The 25,801-nt window shown below is 36.1% G+C and overlaps 1 protein-coding gene across 1 annotated transcript in view; it reads right to left on the minus strand.

The window, feature by feature from the left end:
* SNX2 (sorting nexin 2) overlaps positions 1-25,801 on the minus strand; it is a 99,279-nt gene that overhangs the window by 5,264 nt on the left and 68,214 nt on the right. Inside the window, exons 7-11 of the mRNA XM_042781130.1 lie at positions 22,942-23,020; positions 14,602-14,677; positions 13,644-13,757; positions 13,297-13,390; positions 11,738-11,943 (exon numbers count right to left, since the gene is read on the minus strand). Of these exons, the coding sequence (XP_042637064.1) occupies positions 11,738-11,943; positions 13,297-13,390; positions 13,644-13,757; positions 14,602-14,677; positions 22,942-23,020 (569 nt within the window). The remainder of the gene's footprint in view (positions 1-11,737; positions 11,944-13,296; positions 13,391-13,643; positions 13,758-14,601; positions 14,678-22,941; positions 23,021-25,801) is intronic.

A 25,801-nucleotide genomic window follows, 5' to 3' on the forward strand; every position in this document is an offset into this window, starting at 1 on the left:
ACCCATGTTTGCTTTCACTGACAACTCAGTACTGTATATGCAAAGGGGTTCATATTTGTTGTCTGTACTGCCCATGTAACTCTCTATGTCTTTCTGGGGATATACTCTTTTATATTTAATAATCAAACAAATAAAATATGTTAATAAATTAGGTGAATCAGAAAACATTAACTCATAAAATTATTTTAATTTGTCCCAAATAAAATACTTTGAGGGTCAAGAAATGGCAAGTACATGTTTCTATAAGGGCCCGCTAAAGAAAAAATTACATAGGTAGTATATTAACAAATTATGGATAACTTAATTGTGCTCATGAGGAAACTGTACATAGATCAGGAGGCTGTCGTTCAAACAGAATAAGAGGATACTGCATGGTTTAAAATCAGGAAGGGAGTGCATCAGGGTTGTATCCTTTCACCATACTTATTCAATCTGTATGCTGAGCAAATAATCCAAGAAGCTGGACCATATGAAGAACATGGCATCAGAACTGGTCAAGACTCATTAACAACCTGTGACATGCATAAGACACTATCTTGCTTGTGTGAAGAAGATGTGAAGCACTTACTGATGAAGATCAGAGACTGCAGCCTTCAGAATGGATTAGATGTCAACATGAAATAAAAATCCTCATAACTGGACCAATAAGCACATCATGACAAATAGGGAAGAGACTAAAGTTGTCCAGGATTTCTTCTTACTTAGCTCTACAATCAACACAGTGGTACAGTGAATTACTGGGTATGGCTCTTCTAGCCATGGTCTTTATGACTCCCATCACAAGACTGAGTGGAACTACACAAATGTGAGGTGCTTTGTGGCCTACCAAGGGGATTGGACAGCTTGTTAATAATGTGAATAAGGTACAAACCACCCTTGTGGGGGTGGGACAATGCAAATAGGTATATGGAACACTAATGTAGGGATTGGTTCAGTTTTATCATTCCGCTAGGCTTAACATGAGCCCTCCTAGAGGCAAAAGGGGGGATATCTCACTACCATCAAGAAGCAGCAGGAGTGGACCATGTCTTTGGACATGAGATCCCTGCACTGAGACAACAGCAGAGAGGCAGTGGCAGTGGACCCAGGAGACCAGCACAAGACAGAGCAGTGGGCTTGTCAGCCTGTGGAGTGAGAAAGTTGAGTGCCTTTGGGCAGGAGGCTTGCTGGCAGAATGGGGTGTACCTATTTGCAAAGCTAAAAAAGCTCTGCAGCACTTGCTCAAGCGGGGCACAGGCAAGGCTGAAAGGATGAGGGCCAAAGAGAGGCGTCCCTGAGGGGAGGGTGTCCTATCATAGAACTGTTTCCTGAACGTTCCTGAACCTGATTTGTAACCTATTGCTTTCCTAATAAACCCCATCATTTTAAGTATTGTCTGTGAGTTCTGTGTGGCCACTGCAACAGGAGTAGTTCATGTTGGAATTGGTAAGAAGATTGGAGGGCGGCAGCATGTCTGACTTTCACTTCATAGGCATGAGGCTTTGGCTGCTGATAGTGATTCTGCTTCCTCCTCATGAGGTTGAAGAAGGTCAGAGGATGCCACCCCCATGTCCTCTTTTACAATGTCCCTTGGAAGCAGCAGTCAAGAATCAAATGATGTATCATGTTCGGAAAATCTTCTGCAAAAGACTTAAACTGTTAAAAAACAAAGATGTCACACTTTGAGGATTAAGGTGCATTTGACTGCTAATCAGAAAGTTGGTGGTTTGAACCTGTCAGCTGCTTGGTGGAAGGAAGATGGGGCAATCTACTTCCGTAAAGATTTATTGCCTCAGAAACCCAATGGGGGTCACTATGAGTTGGAATTGACTTGATGGCAGTGAGGGGTTTTTTTTGACCTAAGCCATGGCATCTTCAATTTCTTCATATGTATGTGAAAAGCTGGACTATGAATAAGGAAGTTCAAAAGAACTGATGCCTTTGAATTATGGTGCTGGCAAAGAACACTGAACAAACCATGGACTGCCAGAAGAACAAATAAATCTGTCTTGGAAGTACCACAGTATGCACCTTAGAAGTGAGGATGGTGAGAAATCATCTCACGTACTTTGGACATATTATCAGGAGGTACGATTCCCTTGATAAGGACGTTATGCTTTATAAAGCAGAGGATCATCAAAAAAGAAGATGACCTTCAATGAGATGGACTGACACAGTGGCTGCAACTATAGGTTCAAACACAACAGTGATGAGGTGAGGATGGTACAGTGTTTTGCTCTGTTGTACATAGGGTCAATATGAGTCAGAACTGATTCGATGGAACCTAACAACAACAGTGCATTATAAGAAAAAATGAAGGCTTTTGGGTAAATCAAATTTGAATTCTAATACTAGCTTTGTCACTCTATGATACTGTATAAATTCATTTAATTTCTCTAGGCCACAGTTCCCCCATATGTAAAAAGAGAGAAATGTTAGTTAGTTTTGTGGATTAGAAATAACTTGAAAAGTACGCAGCACAGAGGATTTAACCTAGTGGATGCTGAGTAACACAAGTGGTTTGCAACTGGCTGCTAACCTAAAGGATGGTGGTTTGAACCCACCCAGTGGCTTAGTGGAAGAAAGGACTGGCAAACCGCGTCTGAAGATTATAGTCAAGAAAACCCTATGGAGCATTTCTATTCTGTAACACATGGGGTCACTATAAGTCAGGAGGCCAACTCATGCAACTAACAACAATAAACATTATGGATTATTTCTAAATATCGTACACATGTAAATTTAGTTGATTAATTTCTATTAAAATATAAATAAAAAGCCCAATCAATCACACACCAAAGTATTTTTTTCTCCAAGAGTTTGCAAAGATTGTGGATATTTTAAATTGAAAAATATTCTTTTGATGACTTACATGAATCTTGAAAGAATATCCAATTAATAATCTCTTCCATTTTCATACTAACAATACTTTATATTGCTCTCAGAATCCTTTAAAACTCAATCTTTAGAGAAATAATAATGATAATATTAGTTCTACACAAATCAAAACTTTTCTTAATTTTACTACCTTGGCAACACAAAAATAGAAAATAAAAGGGAGAAAAAAAGAATCAGAACAGTACTAAAACTTCTATCAAGACTAACTTAAATCAAGTAAATAAAAACATGTGTTTCTCTTTGTATGAAGATACTAATCCACTCTAGTAGAAGCAGTCTCCTCAGTGAGAGACAGAGAAGTTTACACTGATCATCCACTTAGTTCCCTCTGTTCCACACCAATATGTAATACCCATTTGTATACAAGGTACTCTAAGTAAGACAACGCTGCAGTTATGAAACACTGTTCCAGCCCATCAGGAAATTTGCTTCCGTAACTTTAACTAATACCATGTTCTAATTCAGTTGATCTGAAACTATGCTGCCTAGCTTCCTGGGATTTTGAAGGGGTGCTATAATCTTTATAGCCAAACAATGCAACTGATAAACTCCTTAAGGAACCCATTTTACAATTTTTTTAAAAATCATTTAATGTATTTTATAAATGGGGATTCCATGTGAGAATTTTATAGAGTTCTAGTACTAATAAAAGAGCTCTGGTAGCACAGCGCCTAAGGCATTTGACTGCTAACCAGAAGGCTGGAGGTTCAAACCCACCAGCCACTCCTCAGAAGGAAAGTTGGGCAATCTACTTCCATAGTGATACTGCCTCGAAAACCCAAGGAGGGGGCACTATGAGTCAGATCCAACTCCGTGGCAGTGAGTGAGTACTACAAATAGGAGCCCTAGTTGCACAATGGTTAAGTGCTTTATTGCTAACCGAAAGGTTAGTAGTCTGAACCCACTCAGTGGCTCTGTAGGAGAAAGACCTGGCACTCTGCTCTGTAAAGAGTTACAGACTAGGAAAATGGGTCAGTTCTACTCAGTCTTTTAGGGTCTCTGTAAGTCAGAATCAAGGCCACAAAACAAGTGCTAAAAGCAATGAAAATCATTGTATTCAATAACTGATACCACTACTTTAGTGGTTCACATAAGCCCATTAGATAAGAATGCATGTAAACGGTTTACCACTCAATAGACGTTAGCCAAAATGTTTGAGTTCATTAGATAAGAATGCATGTAAACGGTTTACCGCTCAATAGACGTTAGCCAAAATGTTTGAGTTCTAGTTGTCAAAGGCCATGTACTGTTAAAAAAAAAAAAAAAATTAAAAAACGGGAAACAGGAGTGTTCTGGATATAAGTACAAATATACCTCTGTCTTTAAGACACTAATTTCTGGTGTTACTAGGTCCCCACTTTGGCTCTGTACTCTTAACTCCAAGTTTAAAAATTACCACAGAAAAGTGTTCTCAATATGAATAAAACAAAAAGGCTTATTAGTATTAAAAAGTTATTAGAAACAGGACTTCCTCTAAGATGGAGGAATAGGCAGACAAGCAACACAGACCCACTTCAACAAAGAAAAGAAAAACCAATTGACAGAGATACAGAAGATAATCCTGGAGCCCTGAGCTCTGAAAGGAATTATGCAGAAGTGGATTAGGCACCAACTAGTGGAAAAACCTGAACGAAAACAGGGCCTAAGAATAGGTTGTTTGCCAGGGTCAACAGGGACATACAAGAGGCTGACAATAGGAAAGGAGACAGGTGGTGACTGTATAAGTGCTGTCAGCTAGCGAATAAAGAAGCACAGTAGCCTGCTTGCATAGATAAGATACAAAGAAAGTGAAAACTGTGGGAAAGTCACTCCAACATATTTACCAATTAAATATAAACACAAAAACATCACAATGCCTCGGAGACAACAGAGCATCACAGTTCACACAAAGAAGCAAGATAAAGCAGGAGAAACAGGGACCAGGATACAGACCCAAAACACATCCCTGAGGAAGACACAGCACTGGAACTCCCTGATAAGGAATTCAAAAGAATTACATTTAGGTACCCTCAAAGGATTGAGAGACAGATCAAGGAAAACACAGAGAAAATCCTAGAAAAATTTCAAAAGACAATACAAGAACAAAATGACAAAATAAATGAAAAATTAGAAATGGTATAAAATCTACGCACAGAAATCCAGAAGGTTAATACTATATTTTCAGAAATAGATAAGACATTGAATGGGCAAAGGAGCAGAATGAAATCAATGGAAGACAGAATTAGGGAGATTGAAGGCAATACCTGAACACTTCTTTGAAAGGGTCAATCAGAAAAAAGACCAAAACAAAAAGAAGAAAGCTTAAGGTTTGTGTGGGATACATCAAAAGAAATAACCTACGTGTAATCGGAATTCCAAAACAGGAAGAGACAAATAAAACCACAGAGAAAACTGTCAAAGATTTGTTGGAAGAGAATTTTCCTGGTATAATGAAAGATGAGAATACATGTATTCAGAAAGTCCAACAAACCCCAAACAGGATAGACCCCAAAAGAAAATCACCAAGACATATCATCATCAAACTTACCAAAAAAAAAAAGACAAAGAAAGAATCATGAGAGCAGCATGGAAAAAACGAAAAGTTACCTACAAGGGGCAGTCAATAAGACTAAGCTCGGATTTCTCCATAGAAACCATGCAGGTGAGAAGACAATGGGATGGTATATATAAAATACTGAAAGAGAAAAATTTCCCACCAAAAATTATGTACCCAGCAAAACTGTCCCTCAAATATGATGATGAAATTAGGACATTACCAGATAAACAGAAATTAAGGGAATTTGTTAAAACCAGACCAACCTTACAAGAGATGCTAAAGGGTGCCCTTTGGATAGAGAAGCAACAACAGCTAACAACAACTGACCATTAACACACATGATGATATAATCCAGAGACCAACCCAGCTATGGAAGTATCCAAATTAAAGAAGCCTACAAGATTGCAAACAGGGAACCAGAGATATCCGTTGACAAATGAGGACAACTACAAACCAAAAAGAGGGAAAAAAATTTGTGTCATTACAGAACTTCCAGATGGTAAGGAACTCAAGACAACTACAATACAGAACAGACTGTTCTAAACTTGGGAAGAAAACTATAAATCACAGGGTAACCTCAAAGAAAAATGATAAACCTCCACATCAAAATGAAAAAGAGGATCAGCACAAGTATTTAGCAAATACTAAAATAACACCAACCAAGGAAGTGATAACACAATTCATAAACAAAATGAACTCAGCATAGAAAATTATGTGGAACAAAGAAACTGACACCACGAAAAAGCAAGTAACAAAAATGACAGCAACAAATTCATATTTGCTGATAATTACATATCTGGCAAGGGACTTATCTCTAAGATTTATAGCGGAAGAGTGGATGCCCAAACTATGGTACATACACATAATGGAATACTATGCAGCACTGAAGAATAACGTAGAGTTTGCAAAACACTGCATAATATGGATGAACTTGGAGGACATTATGCTAAGTGAAGTAAGTCAATCACAGAAGGACAAATACAATATTAGTTCATTGTTGTGCAGGGTCAAGGAAAGGTTTATATATGGAGGGAAACTTTCTTTGTTGGTTTCCAGGGCTGGGAGGGGAGTGGAGGGAACACTGCAAAAAAATAAAAAAATAAAAATAATAATAATAAAATAAAATAAAAAGTGCACTGACCCATGTCAATTTAGTTTTGTGTATTTCACTGTACGTAAATTGTATTTCAATAGAATGCATTAAAAAGAAAAAGTTATTAGAAATACCAAAAAATCAAATCCACTACTGTTCAGTCAATTCTGACTCACAGGGATCCTATAGGACAGCGCAGAATTGCTCCATAGAGTTTCAAAAGCTGTAAATCCTTACAGAAGCTGACTGGTGGGTTCGAACCAATGACCTTTTGGTTAGCAGCTAAACTCTTTAACCATTTGCACCAAACACAAAGGAAGCTGGGCAAAGGAGATAAACTCTTCATCCACATAAAGGGATGCAGTGGCTTATCATTTTAAAAGAGCCTTGTACTTAACTTCACATGAATTAAGGATATTAAAATCACACCAGAACTCCTTATTAAAACTTATGCACAAAAAATATCTTTATCATTGGATGGGAGAAGAAGGAACTCATATGTCGGTGGGAGCACAAAAAGTTGCTGTACCTTTAGACAATAATTAGGCAGTATTTATTGGAATTTGAATGCATGTATCCTTTGGCCAGTAATTCTACTCCTAGGACTTTTATGCTCAAAGGTTTACCGAGATACTGGAATATTCTCTAAGATTAGATTGGTTAAATAATTCAAGGTATACACACATACTCATATTGTATGATGGAAGAAAAAGATGTAAAATTAGTTTCATACACATGGATAATTCAGTAAAGATATACAAAAAAAAAAAAACTAACAATACTTGACTGAGGAGAGACTAGAGCTCCTAAGTAGAAGGAAACTTTACTTTTTTTTGTCTATTAGAGTATCACATGCATGTATTGCTTTTCCCAAAACAGATGAATTAACAATTATTTCAAATACCTCAAACAAACAAATACACAAACAAATGAATTAGTTTAAAACAAGGAGCCTTGATGTCATAATGGTTAAGTGCTGCTAATCAAAATGTTGGTGGTACGAACCCACACTGTGGTTCCACAGGAGAGAGACCTGGCAATCTGCTTCCATAAAGATTAAAGCCTGGAAAACCCTATGGGGTAAGTTCTACTCTGTTACATGGAGTCACTATTAAGTTGAAAATCAACTTGATGGTACCAAACAACAACAAAAAAAACAAAAACCTTACAAAAATTAGTTATCACCCACTTTCACAATTTTTCAACACCTTTGTACAGTTGCCCTGGGCCAAGTTTTGCTAGAAAACCTATCTGAAAGAACTAATTTACATCAAGGTATGACTTAACCTAGCTTTTTAATCCTTTCTTAGTCAATTCAGCATTTTCTTTTCTTTATAGCTCAGGGACACTGATGACATTTTTCATGTTGTGCCACCATTATTGCTATCCTTTTCCAAAATATTCCACCACCATTAGCATAAATTCAATGCTCCCAAACAAAAGCTTCCCCTATTCTCCTCCCTCCCCCTAGTATCCACTAATAATCTTTGATTTCTCTCTTATTTCCTCCCAACCTATTTAAGGAATCGTCCCTTCCTTCCCCTCCCTGGTAACCAATAAAGAAAGTTTCCTTCCATGTATAAACCTTTCCTTGACTTTTTATAATAGTGGACTAATACAGTACTTGTCCTTCTGTGATGGACTTATTTCATTCAGTATAATATCCTCCAAGTTCATCCACATTGTGCGGTGTTTTGCACATTCTACATTATTGTTTAGGATTACACAGTATTCCATTGTGTGTATATACCACAGTTTGCTTATCCATTCCTCTGTTGATGGGCACTTAAGTTGTTTCCACTCTTTGCTACTGTGAATAGTGATGTGATGAACATGGGTGTGCATGTATCTATTTGTGTCCTGGCTCTCACTTCTTTAGGATATATACCTAGTAATGGGATTGCAGGATCAAATGGTATTTCTATTTCCAACTTTTTAAGGAATCATCATATTGATTTCCACAGTGGTTGGTTGTATCGTTGTATCAATTTACAGTCTCACCAGCAGTGTACCAGAGTTCCAATCTCTCCACAACTTCGCCAACATTTGTCTTCTGTTTTGTTGAACTTTGCTATTAATGCTGGGGTGAGATGTTATTTCATGGTTGTTTTGATTTGCATCTAATGGCTAATGATCGCAAACCTTTCTTCATGTGTTTGCTGGCTGCTTGAAGACCTTTGGTGAAGTGTCTGTTCATGTCTTCTGCCCATTTTTAAATTGGATTGTTTGCCTTTTTGATGTTGAGGTGTTAAGAGTTTTCTATAAATTTTAAAGCCAAGTATTTTTTCTCAATCTGTGCATTTTCCTTTTACTGTTTTGTTATTGCCAAGTATTTTTTCCCAATCTGTGCATTTTCCTTTTACTGTTTTGGAGAAGTCTTTTGATGCACATAAGAATTTAATTTTTAGAAATTCCCAATCATCTAGTTCATCTTCTGCTGTTTGTGCATCTTGGGTTATTCTTTATAGTCTATTTATGCCATTAATTAGGGCCTCTATTTTTTCTTTGAGGAGCTTTATAGTTTTAGCTTTAACATATAAGTCTTTGATCCATCTGGAGTTAGTTTTTGTGTATGGTGTAAGGTATGGATCCTGTTTCATTTGTCTGCAAATAGATATCCAGTTTTGCCAGCACGAGTTGTGAAAGAAACTGCCTCTTTCCCACTGAATGGATTTTGGCCCTCTGTTAAAGATTGGCTGACCTTAGGTCAATGGATCTACTTCTGGGTTCTCAATTCTGTTCCACTGGTCTATGTGTCTGTTGTCGTACCAACACCAGGCTGCTTTGACAACTATGGCTATACAGTAGGTTTTGAGATCTGAGAATGTGAGACCTTCTACTTTGTTCTTCTTCTTCAATAGTGCTTTGCTTATCCAAGGTCTATTTCCTTTCCATATAAAATCTGTGACTGGTTTTTCCATGTCTTTAAATAATATTGATGGAATCTGGATTGAGATTGCATTGAATGTATAGATTGCTTTGGGTAGTATAGACATTTTCACAATATTCAATCTTCCTATCCATAAGCACAGTATGTTCTTCCATTTATGTAAATCTCTTATAGGTTCTTGAAGTAGTGTTTTGTAGTTTTCTTTGTATATGTATTTTGTGTTCCTGGTAAAATTTATTCCCAAGTATTTTATATCTTTTTGGTAGCTATTATAAATGGTATTGATTTATATTTCAGAGACCTCTTTGCTGGTATAGAGTAATATGACCTGATTTTTGTATGCTGATCTTATATCCTATCACTATGCTAAGTCTTTCAATAAATTCCAGTAATTTTCTTGCTGAGTGGGTTTTCTATGTATAGGATCATATCATCTGCAAACGGGTATAGTTTTACATCTTCCTTACAAATTTGGATGCCTTTGATTTCCCTTTCTTGCCTTGTTGCCCTGGCTAGGACAATACAACATTGAGTAGAAGTGGGAATAGAGGGCATCCTTGTCTTGTTCCTGTTCACAAGAGGAATGGTTTCAGTCTCTCTATTGAGAATAATACTGGCTGTTGGTTTTGCATATATGCCCTTTATTATGTTGAGGAATTCAGCATTTTCCAAAGTGTGTTCCATATTGTAAATAGACATTAATGGAAAAAGATTCCTGTTCATATGACTTTGAGAGTCTTTGAATTAAACAGTTAAATGACTTAATTGTTTTAGTTCCTAAACTGTTGTGAGCATTCTGAATCTCCAAGACAAAGATACTGTGTACAATTATTTCCCAAATTTAGTTGCCCTTTGGTACATCTTTCGGTGCAGTGTTCTAAACAGAAAAAAGATTTCAGGAAACAGATATGTAATTGTAGTATCAGGTAATGTAATACAGTGAGAAGATTCTGACAATATGAGGGAAGCTGTTTTTGAGGGACCCCACATCCTTTACACAAGCAGGCCATCCCTGACAGGAGTTTTTTCCCAGGTTAGCAGTTCTCAGAAGAAGATACTCTCCTCTTTCCAGCTTCCCTTTTTAAAACTATAGGTTTTTGGAAAGTGTCATACTTTTTTTTTTTTTTTTTTTTAAAGACAGCTTTTATGTTAGTGGAAGCTCTGGAATGAGGTAAGAGTAGGTGGGGTAGAAATAGGAATCAACATCTGTAAAATGGATTTCTGAGTATCACAAGTTGCCTATACATAATGAAGTATACCCTGATAGCTGCTATCTTTGCTACTATCTTTAAATAATTGGAAAGAAAAAATAACCACCAGAGAAATATATAAAGGAATATAAGGGTATATACAAGCATAACTGGCAAATTTACCAAACCTAAGAAAGCACAGTTCTCTAGTAATAACTGTCACCATTAGCGAGAAAGCAGAAGCATCAATAAATACGCATTATTATACATGTTCTAATTAGAGATAAATACTAATTTCATTATAGACTTCAGCTGAAAAATTTTGTGTAAGAAATCAAGGAACAAGGCTTCATTAACTTTCTACATGTTTGAATTCAAGGTAAAAAGTTAAATACCCCATTCTCCTCTACCTATGATAATAAATATTCATAAAATTATTTGAAGACACTGTAGTATCTTAAAGAATCTTCTGAAACATATACTAGATTAAATATACTGAGTTCAGTTTAACTGTCTGAATACTGAAGATGTCTGTAGCATACAAATTTTCATTATTTAACAGAATTACTTTCCCAACTGTTCAGAAAATGAAGACTTCTGGGGGTTAACCGTTAGCACTAGATAACACAATATACACTCTAATCTTGTTCCATCTTGTTTATAAATACATGGTACATACACAGAATGTCTTATTACAGTCCAAATTCATGCTAAAGTTGCCACTAAACACAGTCACTGTAACAATCAGCTCTGGTTTTGTCATGCTTCTTGTTACACAAGAAGCATTATAAATGTCAACACAGTTCAGTGGGTAGTTTCAGTTGGTGCTAGATGAGTGAAAAAATGCTATCAGATGCAAACTTTTATATGCAGATATATAAGGAAATGTGTAATATTTTCTATTTTAATATTTCTATTAAATTAATTATTTCTATTTAGCATTACTTAGATATGTTAAAACACTAATTCTCTCTATTGTACCCTCCAAGTCATAGGGCAAGAAATACTAAGTTACTAGTATTAATCTTGAAGCCATTTTATATGTAGTAACATAGCATGGAATTTACTCTCTTAAATATATGCCTAACAGAAACCAAATACTTCCAATGCAAACTTAGTGATGAAAAGAAAGATTGCAAAATAGGGCTTACTTTCACGGCAGCAATAAGACGAATGTAGTCACTAAGTAGTTCTGAAAACATATAGAAGTCAGCAAAAGCTTGCTCTTGATGTAACTGGTCTATCTTCTCCTCAACCTCAGCAAGCTGTGACAAAGCTCTAGATAAAGCAGTATGATCCTCGGAATTACCTAACATAGCAGCGCTTTTAGCAAAAGCAGCTGTGTTGGCTGAAAGTTCTGAAAGAAAAAAGGCATTAATTTTCTACTTTATTTATAAATTTTATCTATTCACAAACACTATTTTAAAATAATTATCATGAAGTAATGAGATATTATGTAGTAGGCATAAACTGCAAGTAATCAAGACATCTACCAAAAATTATGAAGAACCACTGTATATATCCCCAGATACAGCACTATGTTTTCTTTAATAATTTAGACTTAAACATCTGCCTCCCCTTTCTCTCCCAAAGTGCTCACTCTTTTCTGTCCACTCATAAAAAAGAAAAGAAATGTGTTTTTAACTATGGAAAGCTCTGGGAACATTCACAATTGATTTATACCACATACTTTGGCCCTTAAACATTTATCAATGAAGACAATGTCTCTAGTTTTTAATGATGAAATTATTTAGCTAACAGGAGAAAAGATAGGTCAAATAGTATACAGAGTCCAAATAAATTTTATTCTTTTTTCTTTCTTGTATTAACAATGCTCAGTAGAATATCAAAGTTTCTGAAAACGTTTTTGGACATGATCATTTCAGATATTTTGAATAAAGAAAACTATATGTTTATAGGCTAGCTATTGTCAATGACTAACATCTACATTGCTTGGCAGTTGCTCTGTATCATATGATGTTCTTGAAAACAATCATACAGTCCATTCCCTAAGAGATATAATACATATACCACCACCACCAACAACAACCAAAGCTGTTACAAACTACTTTATAATAGTAAATGCATTTTATCTACCTAAATGTAGCCTTCTGTAATTATTTTAATAAAATGCATTGCTTACAATGGCACATACCAAATAACTTTTAAATATTTTAGAAAGCTAACTTTAGAAGCCTAACTTTTAGTCTCTGGAAAAGACAAAAAGAAATAAAGAACAAAAAACCATCATGGTTGAATAAAATTGCAATTCAAAAGTTCTATAAATTTAAACAAACACAGATTTTCAAATATCCCAGGTTGAAAATAAAATACTTCAAAGTATTTTTCATGACATACAGGCAGACACAAATGAGCATTCTTAACAAAATCTTCAAATGTCAATTTTAAAACCTCAAATTTTTATATCAAAGTTACTAATAAGACATCTTCATTCATTACATTGTAAATACGTTTGACAAAGAGTTAATAAGTGAACAACAGTTTCAACTCAAAGTTCAAGATATACTTTTATAAGCTCAATATTTTTCTACTTCTAAACTGGAAGCTAGATTAAAATAGAACAAAAATTTAAATAACAAAGTTAAAATAAAAAAAAAATCCCCTTAAGCTATTGTTTTCTCTCAGCAACTTAAATAAAATACTTTCATTAGCTTTAGGGTGCAAAAAACATATAACAAGGCAAACAAACCTTTTCTATGACAGACCAAGGCTTCAACACTGGCATGAAGTTTCCTAAGTTGCTGATCCAGATTCTCAAATTGCTGCTGCTTTTCTTCAAACCACTAAGAAAAAAATGAAAAATGGAGCTAATTTAGCAAGAACAAACCACTGTAAATTAGGTTACCAATAGCAAGCTACACTCCTTGTTTTAAAACAACAAATTAACCATGTATAACCACAGTGGTCAACTGATGTGGCTGAGAACTAAACTCAATAAGCAAATTAATATCCTATTTTCTACTTGTACAGCTTTAAAATGCAATTGTTGGGCTCATTAATTCATCTCATTATTCAAGTCGAAAAATCAGCTCTTACGGCATCCGATTCATTCATCTTGATTGTCATTTTGTTGACAGCGTCGGCAGCCTTGTTCACCATCCTCAATATTCCTGCTCCACTCAGAGCCTGTGTATTAACTGCTCTAGGCAGCTGGAATTGAATGACAAATAAGGGCAAACAAACCGGTTAAAAGCCTAGAGGTTTAACTGGGCACAAAAGGGACCCTCCCCCCCAGAAAGAAAGAAAAAACAAACAAACAACAAAAAACAAAAAGAAAAGGAGGCTGTATTTTCTTCACCCTCATACATTTCAATAGTAGGACCTAATTTCTCAAATACAGTACTTGTACATTCTCAAAGGAAAACTTAAAAAATAGACACTCCATTTGCTTCTCTCCTGCACGTTTACATTTAGATGGAACAAACACTGTGTTTGTCAAAACATGTTAAGAAATTGCCAAGCACCTTAACACTGGCCACCTGTTTGCTAACAGAAATAAACAGGTTATAAACAAACAAATCTTGAGAAAAAATCACTTAATGTGTTAGGTTTGCATGGGTCTGAGCATTTTTTTAAATTCTAAGACTCAAAAAAGAAAAAAAAAAAAAGATAACAGTAGTAATTAGAACTCTGAATGTGCCAAACTTGTCAAAATTTCAGTTCTTTCAAGTCACAAAACCTTAATAAGGATATTAGAATGTAAACACAAAAACATACATCAAGTTATCTCCAAAATGAAATTTGAATAATTTACCTTATTTTTACACAAATAACATGTTACAAACCACTCAACCACCCTACATGTTACTTTCCTATGCATCCTAAGGAGCTAATAATCTTATGTCAATGAAAAGGTATTTTGCTAGTAATTTAGCTAAATCACTGTATGTCCTAAGTTAAAAAAAATTATTTATTGACATCTATTCTTATGCAAATTATTACACTGATGAAAATGAGAAAATTTACACACAAAAATTCAAAGTAAAAATTATACCTCAGAACTTTCCAAGAACTGCCTTAAATCAGGATCCTGTAGTAATGTTGGATGTTTTACTGTTCGTTGAAGATACCTAGATTTAAAAATAAAATTGGTTCTTTATTTACCAAAGTATTTTATGTTAAATCTTATTGCAACAGAGTAAGAAATTAAGTAAAAAGGTGTCTTAGTTTTACCTCCTATCAGTCTGCATTCACTCTACTTAAAATTTTATAGTAATGTAATAATAAAAAACATTTTTGTCCATCTTTTGAAAACTGGTATGTTACCCTCAATAGGTTTGTTTTTTTGGTTTTACAATTATATAAAAAAGATATGCTGGGGTAGGGGGAGGGGATGGGAGGCAGTTAAATAAAGTTCTCACTGCAAAACATTAAGAGTTGTAAAAAGGGTTATGAGCTTTCTGAATAGCTTTGCCTTTGAGGAAAGCCAATATGTTTTCACTTACTATTTCAGAGACCTAAGACACATATTACTATATATTTCAGTCAATTGTGTCTTCATTCTTATTATTACAAAAATGGGGGAAAACGTACCAGTTGTTTTGCATGTCAACAGATTTAAATTATCACCACAACCTTTGGTCTTTATGTGACAAGGATTTTCTTTAAATACATGTTTATCTATGTTTTATTAACTAAGCAAAGGCATTTGACCATGTAGATGATAATAAATTATGGATAACATTGCAAAGAATGGGAATTCCAGAGCATTTAATTGTGCTCATGAGGAATTTGTACGTAGACCAAGAGGCTGTCATTCACACAGAACAGGGGGCTACTGAACGGTTTAATCAGGAAAGGTGTGCATCAGGATTGTATCCTTTTACCATATTTATTCAATCAGTGCCGAGCAAATAATCCAAAATTATTTGATATTTACTGATATGAAGAATATGGAACCAGGATTGGAGGAAGACTTATTATCAACCTGCAATATGCAGGTGACACAACTTTGCTTGCTAGAAGTGAAGATGTGAAGCACTTAGTGATAAAGATTAAAGATTTATTAAGCTTCAGTATGGATTACACCTCAACATAAGAAAAACTAAAATCCTCATGGATCATTAAGCAACATTATGATAAATGGAGAAAAGACTGAGTTGTCAAGGATTTCATTTTACTTGAATCCACAATCAATGCTCATAGAACCAGTAGTCCAGAAATCAGATGACACACAGCAAATCTGCTGCAAAAGACTTCTTTAAAGTGTTAAGGAACAAAGATGTTACTTTAAAGACTAAGGTGGACCTGACTCAAGCCATTGTCCTTTTCAACAACCTCATATACATGTGAAAGCTGGACAATGAATAAGGAAAAAAACAGAAGTGATGTTTTTGAATTGTGGTGCTGGTGAAGAACACTGAAAATACCATGGACTGCCAGAAGAACAAATCTGTCTTGGAGGAAGTTCTGCCAGAATGCTCCTTAGAAGCAAGAATGGCCAGACTTTGTCTCGTACTTTGGTCATGTTATCCGGAGGAGAAAGATATCATGCTTGATTATGTAGAGGGTCATCAAAAAAGGAGAAGACCTTTTAGATAGATACAGTCAGTATCCCGTATAAGTTGTCATTATAATAGAAACAGAACATTTAATAGGTATGTACAATACATACTACATTATAATTTTTAAATATATTTGCTACAGCTGGTGGTTATACTACATGATTAATGTACCTGATATCACTAAAGTATACAGTTGAATTGACAAATGTATTTTATGGTTTTATAATAATAAAAAAAAAATTGAGAGGAAAAAAAAAATGCTGCCTATATTATCAAAACAAGCAATGCTGGTGACATGGTGCCTAAGGCATTTGACTGCTAACCAGAAGGCTGGTTGTTCAAACCTACCAGCCACTCCACGAAAAGAATATGTGGCAATCTACTCTGTAAAGATTTACCACCTTGGAAACCCAATGGGTGTTGCTATGAGTCAGAATCGACTCAATGGCAGTGCCAAAGAGGCAGGGAGGTGGCATCTTCTGACCTCCTCTAACCACCCAAGAGGTAGACAGAAAACCACCAGCAGCCCAAGGCCTGTTCTAATGAGGCCATACATGCCACCACCCTCCAGCCCTCTTACTAACTTTCTCACCAACCATTCCTCCCATGGCACCCACCACCTCTCTGCTGGGTTCAATAATTCACTGCAATGGCCACACAGAACTCACAGATTAGGGGATTTATTAGGGAAGCAACAGGCTACAATTTAAGTTCAGGAACATGCTCAGTCTCTCAGCTGGCTGTCTCTCTCAGTCAACTGTCTCTCTCTCAACTGGCAGTCTCTCTCTCAGCCAGCAGTCTCTCTCAATAGCACGTCTCTCCCTTGGCAGTGCATGTCTCTCACATCTCTCTCTCAGCAGCACATCTCTGTCATATCTCTTTCTCAGAACCATGTGTTTCTCAGCCGGCAGAATGAGACTCCTTCTGCCTCTAGGGGGGCTCCTTTTGAGCGAGGCAGAGTGGCAAAACTAACCAATCCCACCATCAGAATTCTACACACTTGAGAGCAAACTTCCCAGAAGACTGCTTCCTGCTGCTCCAACAGAAATACAACAAGTGGATAACTTTAACAATCAGCTACTCAGTTACTCATGGGAAAGTGGAAGTTTCAAAGACTACGGCTAGAAAAGCCATACCATGTAAATTACCACACCACAGTCAGTGAGTTTGGTTTTAGTTTTCATTATCAAAACAGTAAGAAAGATGCAGCAGGCACACTAATCCTGCAAGTTTAAGAAATGCTGATATTCTTCCAACACTATTAAGTAAATTGAAGACACTTTGCATAACTTGTTTATCTCAGCACACACAATAGCTGGTAAACAGAAGACACTCTAGACATTTGTAAAATGAACAAGCAGGAAGAAATATATAACATCTAGTACCCAACCTTTAGGAAATAGTCTAGTATTAAAAACTTAAATATCACTTACATTCTAAAACAAGTTTCCAAAGTGAGCTCTGTAGAGTATCAGCCTTATGTAATGCTCCTGAAAAAAGATTGCTTCCATACTCAAGAGAGTTTGCAATATTCTACATACATATTCCTTTCTTCAAGATATATAATGCACAGTAACACAGCATATTTAATGCTGTGAGAAGTCCTGGAATAAGGAAAGCCAGTTTAACTTTGTTAAACCTTGCTGCTGTTGTTATGTGCCATGGAGTCGTCTCTGACTCATAGTGAACCTTCTTGGGTTTCAGAGGCAGTATCACTACGGAAGTAGATTGCCCAACTTTCCTTCTGAGGAGTGGCTGGTGGGTTTGAAGCACCAACTTTCTGGTTAGCAGTCAAGTGCCTTAGGTGCTATGCCATCAGAGCTCCCTTAAAGTGACTACAGATTCCTCTTTCACCTTATCACATATTACTGTCCCAAGAAATCCATTTTGGGAAATGATGTTCTAGAAAGAGAGAGAAAATTTTCCTTTCTGACCAGGCTCACTGGTCTGATAGAGACTGGTGGAACCTGATAGTATAGCCCTTAGACACCCTTCAAGCTGGAAATTGAACTCACTTCTGTGGCTCAACTTTCAGCCAAAGATAAACAGGTGTATTAGGTGAATAATAATGCCAGGAAGGTATGCACTCCTTAGAATAATCAACTTTATGAGACTAAAAGGACAACATTTGCCCAGGGGTAAGGCTCAGAAGTCATAGGAAGGGATAGGAAGGAAGGATGAGGGAAACAGAAAAGACAGGGAGAAAGTGTGAGGAGTGCTGTTACATTGCAGGGACTGTAATCAATGTCACAAAACAAAATATGCATGAATTCTTGAATGGAAAACTTAGCTCTGTAAGCACTCACCCAAATCACAATGTAAAAAAAATAAAAAAAACTCCTTTTTCTTAAGTGTTACAGGGAAATAAAAAGCAACTTTTTTTTAAAATGCATTAAGCTTATATAATGTTGTTAAAGCTAAGAACAGAAACATTAAAAGGACTTAAAAATAATTACTGTTTTAAAAGATATACCAATTTAGAATTAACATCAGAGAAGACAGTAATAGAGAAGAAGGATATAGACAAAAGAGAAAAAGAAAGTAGAAGATGACAAGAAAAGAGAATGGGGAGAAATAGAAATACAGAAGGAAGAAGGATACAATAGAATTGATGAAAAGTTAATTTTTAGACTCAATAATAGTTTTCCTCTACTTTAAAGAAAGATTACTGATAATTTCATCACTTAAGGTTATCAAGTTCCTATTTACTTTACCTAAAAAACAATAAAATAAAGCAGGTTATATAAAATGCTTCATAGCAGCAAAGATAAAAATATTTATTTTGTTTGGAACTCTGACACATGTGCTAACAATGACAGAATAAAAAAGCAGAAAGAGCCTGGGTCTTTGATGATATTAATTTGCTCATTCAACAAATATTTACTGAGCACTTACTATGTTTCAAGTACTGTTCTGTTGTACTTTGAATTTATCAGTGAACAAAAGAGACCAAGATCTCTTCTCTTGTGGAGCTTACATTTTAGTAAAATAGGCAGTAAATTAGAAATATAATAAGCATATAAATTATATGTATGTGACAAAGCGAGAAGTGCTAGGGAAAAGACGGAAAGACAGAACAGCAGGATAAGTGGGATTAAGTGTGCTAAGTGTGGTTGGTGGCAAGTTAAACAGACAGGTCAGAATGAAGCCAATGGTCAGAAAAGGCATCACTAAAAAGGTGATATTTGAACATGTGAATTTGAAAGATACCTGGGAACAAAGCATTCTAGGCAGAGGGAAAAGCCAGTAAGAAGAACATAGGGGAGGAAGAAACATGCCTGGGATATTTGAGGAGCAAGGAAAAGGTCAGAATGGCTACAGCAGAGTAATCACAGAGGATATGAGATCAATAGGTAACAGTGGTGGGTGGTGTAGGTCATGTAAGGTCTTGTAGATCATTATAAGTACTTTGGCTTTTATTCTTCATGAAATGGGGAGTGCTATGTTTTAAAAAGATCACTCTGGCTGCTATGTTAAAGACAGAGCAAAGATGCATGGATGGAAGAAGGGAGACCACTTAGGACACATGCCTTAGTTAACTGACATATGTGCTAACAATGACGGAACAGAAAAGTAGAAAGATTTCTTTGGTCTTTGATGTATTCATTAACTGACATATGTCAGTTAATTAAGGTACTTGGACTAGGGTAATCAGTACATGGTGAGAAATGGCTGTATTTGACATATCAGAAAGAAGCAATAGAATTTCCTAATAATTAGATACTCTGAAAAGCTGTTTACTTAAAACTTTTTGAGATGAAACAAAAAACCCACTGCCACTGAATCGATTTCGACTCATAGTGACGCTATAGCACAGAACAGAATTGCCTCCCAGGGTTTCTTTCCAAGCTGTAAATCTTTATGGAAGCAGATTGCCTCCTCTTTCTCCTGTAGAGTGGCTGGTGGGTTTGAACCACTGATCTTCTGGTTTGAAAGTGAATGCCCTAACCACTGCTCCTTTCTTGAGATGAAAGAGTTGGTTAGTTTATCTACAGTAAGTGTTTAGGCCTTGTCAGTTGGGTTTTTAGATGCCTAAGATAAACAAAATCCTCACTGATACATTTACATTTTAGAAAAAAGGAAGAATGCACTGAAATTGAGTAACTTGCTGAAGGTCACGCAGTGTGTGGTGGTGTAGAGACTTGAACTGAGAACTGATTTCAAATCTTGTCCTCCTGCACACTGTATTATCGTGCTACACCAAGTCTCTCAGCTTATATTTACAGAAGTGTATCCTTAACTGTAAAATTAACTCAGTATGATCTTACAGTAAGATGTGAAGCACTCCCAAGAAAATCAAGCAAGCAATCTTAAGATACTCAATTGAAGTAGTCTCTGCTTACTTTACTGAGAGTGGCACAGGAGAATACTTGAATACTTAACCACTCCCTTTCTCTTCCCAGGTTTTAATACCAGTTTTTATCCTTTCATTCAAGATAGTCATCTGGATTCTATAAGTTGAACAAATAAATAAATAGGTAAATGATTACCATAGTACTGATAAAGTAATATAAACAGAAACATGTTCCTGACTGACTAGATCTGACCAGGTTGGGTACCTCACAAGTATGCCTGCACTGATGTTTAAATTTTAAGGTCACAGGAAAACAAGTTTAGAAAAGTCAGCTATAGGAAAGGTTAAGGAAAATGCAATTTTAAGATCTTAGATTCAAAAATAAATATGCAAAGGAACTAATTAAAAGTGGCTGGGATAGGAGAATTAAGATTAGACTCAAACTATAGAAATTATTCCAGTTCCTTTCCTTTGCTTGTATATTTTTACATCTATACTTTTAGTCATTTCTTCTTATGTGAAAATGAACTTTTCCTCACACTGTTATTTTTTGTTACTACTCCACTAAGGTAGCATTTAACAAGTAATACTTATCTGTAATGAAACTGTCTTCATACATTATTCAAGTTTCAGAATTTTCTCAAAACTCTCTTCAGTGTTTTATACCACATAAAGGTACAGTTAGTGCTATCAAATGCAGTCAAGTTAGAAGAAAGGTGAATGTGGAATCAAATTATATGTCCTTGGTACAATAAATCTTCATTAAGTTACTTATCAAACATGCCATCCAAAATAGTTCAAATTTACTCATAGAAAAATAGGATGTGAAAGGCCTCTTAAAGGGTTATGTTTACACTTTCAGCAAGGACTAAGTGAAATCAAGGCAGAGTATTATCTACCTTTATTCTTAAAAATGATGTCTGTGGCCTCTCTCACAACAGAATCAATTCTCTTATATAACCTGAACTTCTTTTGAGGCAATTTAAATTCTTTTCCTGAGTAACTGCTGATCCACACAGCCACAATCATCATCTCTTAAATCTTCTCTAATTTTAGTTTTTAAACTGTATGTTCTTTAGCTTTTTAACTGCAAACTGTTCAAATTTACTACTATTAAGCCAGAAATTAAGTTGCCTTAATAATAGTTTTTAAACTTAATTTACACGCCAGAGATATGTATGTTGTTGTTGTTAGGTGCCATCAAGTCGGCTCTGACTCACAGCAACCCTATGTACAACAGAAGGAAACACTGCCCAGTCCTCTGCCAGCTTCACAATTTTTGCTATCCCTGAGCCCATCACTGAAGCCACTGTGTCAATCCATCTTGTTGATGGCCTTCCCCTTTTTCACTGATGCTCCACACTTTTCCAAAAGTAAAGTGGAGAGATATATATACCATCCCCTAAAACCTGTCCTACCCACCTCAACCACTAATTTTAAGTCAAAAATATCAAAACCAAACCTAATCTATGAAATTAGAAAATGTTTCAAGCACAAGTAATTCCCAACTTACAAACAGACTATGTCCTAAAAGCTGAGTTTTAAGATAGTTTCAAATTTTGTTTTCTCTCACATTTTAGCTTAGCAAGGAAAGAGTAAATGCTAAGATTCTGGGAATGAAATTCCTCCCAGTCATCTCCCTTATCGTCTGTCACAATGAAGGACAACTCTTAAAGGTATGTTGTTGTTATGTGCTGTCGCATCGGACCTGACTCATAGCGATCCCTCCTTGGATTTCCGAGGCAGTATTACTATGGAAGTAGATTGCCCCATCTTCCTTCCGAGGAGTGGCTGGTGGGTTTGAACAGCCAGCTTTCTGGTTAGCAGTCAAGTGCCTTAGGCATTATGCTACCAGAGCTCCTTCTTAAAGGTATAGGGAATGTATAAAGTCAAGTAATCTAAGAAAAGTAGTATATATATATTAGTCTTTAAGTATATAGCTACTCAACTGAAGGAATGACTAATATTTTTGTATACTCTGGTCAAAATCGATTATACAAAATTCAGGGAGGGGGCAAACCCCACAATTTTCATATTTAATGGTGTTCTTATCACGTAATATAATTCAAAAGAAAAAAAAAGAAATTAATCAAATTATCCAATACAGTAACTGGATGGTTCCTAAGAACTTAAATAATAATGAAGAGGCAACCCTCTCCCCCTTCACCCTTCACAACATTCATGCTTTCCTTTTGTATATATGGCAAATCTTTACTTCTCTTGCTAACTACAGCTATGATGCAATAACTCTACCCCAAATAGTTTATGACCTTATATTCTTGGTTGTACTGTATGATACAAAAATACATTTTTTTTTTTTTTTTTTTTTTTGTTACGAGAGATGATCAAGAAGAATTAATAAAAACACAAGTATACAGCAGGATGCTATTGAAAGAAGCAATTTTCTTGGTAAGTTTAAGGCATTCTTAGTAACAGTCAACAAGTGGTACTTTGAAAAAAATCAATCATTAAAATTTGATTATGTCATAATTACACTACAAACATCAGAGTGATAAAATGTATTGTCTAGAATTACCTTTCAAGAGCTGCTCTCCGTTTTTCTACAAATTCAGTGGAAGATGAGTCTTCTTTACCCACTTTGACCTTGGTCATGCCTTTGAAAAAATTGAATAAGAGCCATCACTGTATATTTGTGAAATAGTCTCTTACAATTATTTCTACATAACTTCAAATACTGAATTTAAACTTGACAAAAACAAATGTTCCTAAATTTGTAACTAGTCACTTCCTTAACAGGAGCTCTGGTGGTGTACTGGTTATGGCCTTGGGTTGCTACTCAAAAGGTTGGTGGCTTGAACTCTCCAGCCATTCTGTGGGAGAAAGACATGTCAGTCCACTTCTGTAAAGATATACAGCCTTGGAAACCCAATAGGGTCGGTATAAATCAGAATTGACTCAATGGCAGTGAGATTGTTTTCTTTTTGGTTTTAACTTACTTAGAAAGTAAACGTTTTTAAGGGATTAAATCTCATATGATAAGTTAACATCTCTACTTGGTTAATGTTTATGAGAGAACACGAAAGCTGTGTTTATAGTTTTCTGACCATAACTGTTTAAACCCCAAAACCAAACTTGTTTCTGTCGAGTCGCTTCCGACTCATAGTGATCTTCCAGGACAGAGTAGAACTATCCTCTAGTGTTTCCCAGGCTGTAATCTTTACAGAAGCAGACTGGCACATCTTTCTCTCATGTAGCAGCTGGTGGGTTTGAAAGACCTCTTTAGGTTACTGGGCGCTTAATCGATTCTTATCTATGCATACTGGATTTCAAATCAGGGAGTTTAAGCTCAATTAACATTTTTATTTCTTATGTGCAATAATTAAGGCTTTCCTTTAGTTTGGGGACTATAAAAATAAAAAGGACAACCCATAGATTTGCTAAATGTTTTCCCTGCTACAGATTATAAGAACATTTCTTGTTAATTTATCATAACTGGTTTCATTATAGTTAACATTATCAGCTTTTTCACAGACCCTCCATTTCAAATTGTTGTTGTTGTTATGTGCCATCGAGTCAAACCCGACTCATAGCGACCCCTCCTTGGGTTTCCGAGGCAGCATCACTACGGAAGTAGGATTGCCCAACCTTCCTTCCGAGGAGTGGGTGGGTTTGAACCGCCAGCCATCTGGTTAGCAGGCAAGTGTCTTAGCCACTATGCTACCAGAGCTCCATTTCAAATTAAAAAATATAAAACTCATGTTAATCATTTCTTTATTGGCAATTTCAATTTTATGCTAATATATCATATTGTCAATTTTCTTTTCTTTTCCCTATCAAAAATTCTAAAGAGAGAAGTACTGATACATGCTACAACATGGAAAAACCTTAAAAACATGCTGAGTGAAACAAGTTATCACAATGGATCACATACGATCCATGATTCCATTTATAAGAAATGTTCAAAATAGGTAAATCTAGAGACAGAAAGTAAAACAGTGATTGCCCAGGACTAGGAGGTCTGGGGAAATAGGGAGAGGAGGGTGATGTTTAAAGCAGTAATGGGTTTCTTTTTTAGGGCACTGGAAATGTTCTAAAATTGACTGTGGTGATGGAAACACAACTTTGTAAACAGAATAAAAGCCACTGCACACTTTAAATAGGAAATTGCATGGCATGCGAATTATATTCAAACAAAGTGGTTTAAAAAAATTGGTATGTAATGCAAATATAAACCCATACCATTATTCTTCCGATTGGTACATTTAATGAATAATAAACATATATCAGCAGCTCTGGTAGCATAGTGCCTAAGGCACTTGACTGCTAACCAGAAGGTTGGCGGTTCAAACCCGCCAGCCACTCCTCGGAAGGAAGGCTGGGCAATCCTACTTCCGTAGTGATACTGCCTCGGAAACCCAAGGAGGGGTCGCTATGAGTCGGGGCCGACTCGACGGCAAATAACAACAACAACAACAACAAAACATATATCACCAATTAATGTTTTGGTTAGCATAATTCCATTGAAAATACAATAGAAAAGGACAATTTAGAAACTTGAAATCACCTCCTCTGCTTAGACTACTACAAGTGGGATGTTAATTATTTCACATATTCTGCTTCCCTAAAATAATCTTACCACTATATAGCTCTTTCCTTCTTTGGTCTTCACTGAATTCTAAGGTCTTTTCCTACTCCTGCTACTTCATGGAGGTAACTACTATGCACTATTGTAGGGGGGAAAATAGCATGCCCTAACCAGTTAACTCTTACAACTTTGTAATTCTGCTGTTCCACTTTTCTAATAGTTTACATGGAATAACACCTCTAAGTCAACCAAAGCCCTATAAAAGTGACAACAGTTAAGTGTGTCTGAAAAGAGTCCTTTTTCCTTTAGTGGGAAGTTACAGTTTACCAGCAAAGTGAAAAGGTTATACTCTTAACTCTACCACCCCACTAAAAGTGTTTGTTACTTGAAAACCATTGACAATATCATTAAAGGGGAGCTCTGGTGGCACAGTGCTTAAGGCATTTGACTGCTAACCAGAAGGCTGGTTGTTCAAACCCACCAGTCACTCCTCAGAAAGAAGGTTGGGCAATCTACTTCTATAGTGATACAGCCTTGGAAACCCAAGGAAGGGTTGCTATGAGTCAGGTCTGACTCAACTGCAGTGTGTTTATATCATTAAAGGGAGCTCAGGAGCTCTGGTAGCATAGTGCCTAAGGCACTTGACTGCTAACCAGAAGGCTGGCGGTTCAAACCCACCAGTCACTCACTCCTTGGAAAGAAGGTTGGGCAATCTACTTCCGTAGTGATACTGCCTTGGAAACCCAAGCAGGGGTTGCTATGAGTCGGGTCCAACTCGACAGCAAACAACAACAACTAGTGACATAGTACCTAAGGCATTTGACTGCTAACCAGAAGGCTGGCGGTTCAA

Source organism: Orycteropus afer, unplaced genomic scaffold, assembly GCF_000298275.1.
Source record: "Orycteropus afer afer isolate SDZICR_OR568_19922 unplaced genomic scaffold, OryAfe1.0 scaffold00086, whole genome shotgun sequence".
NCBI lineage: Eukaryota > Metazoa > Chordata > Mammalia > Tubulidentata > Orycteropodidae > Orycteropus > Orycteropus afer.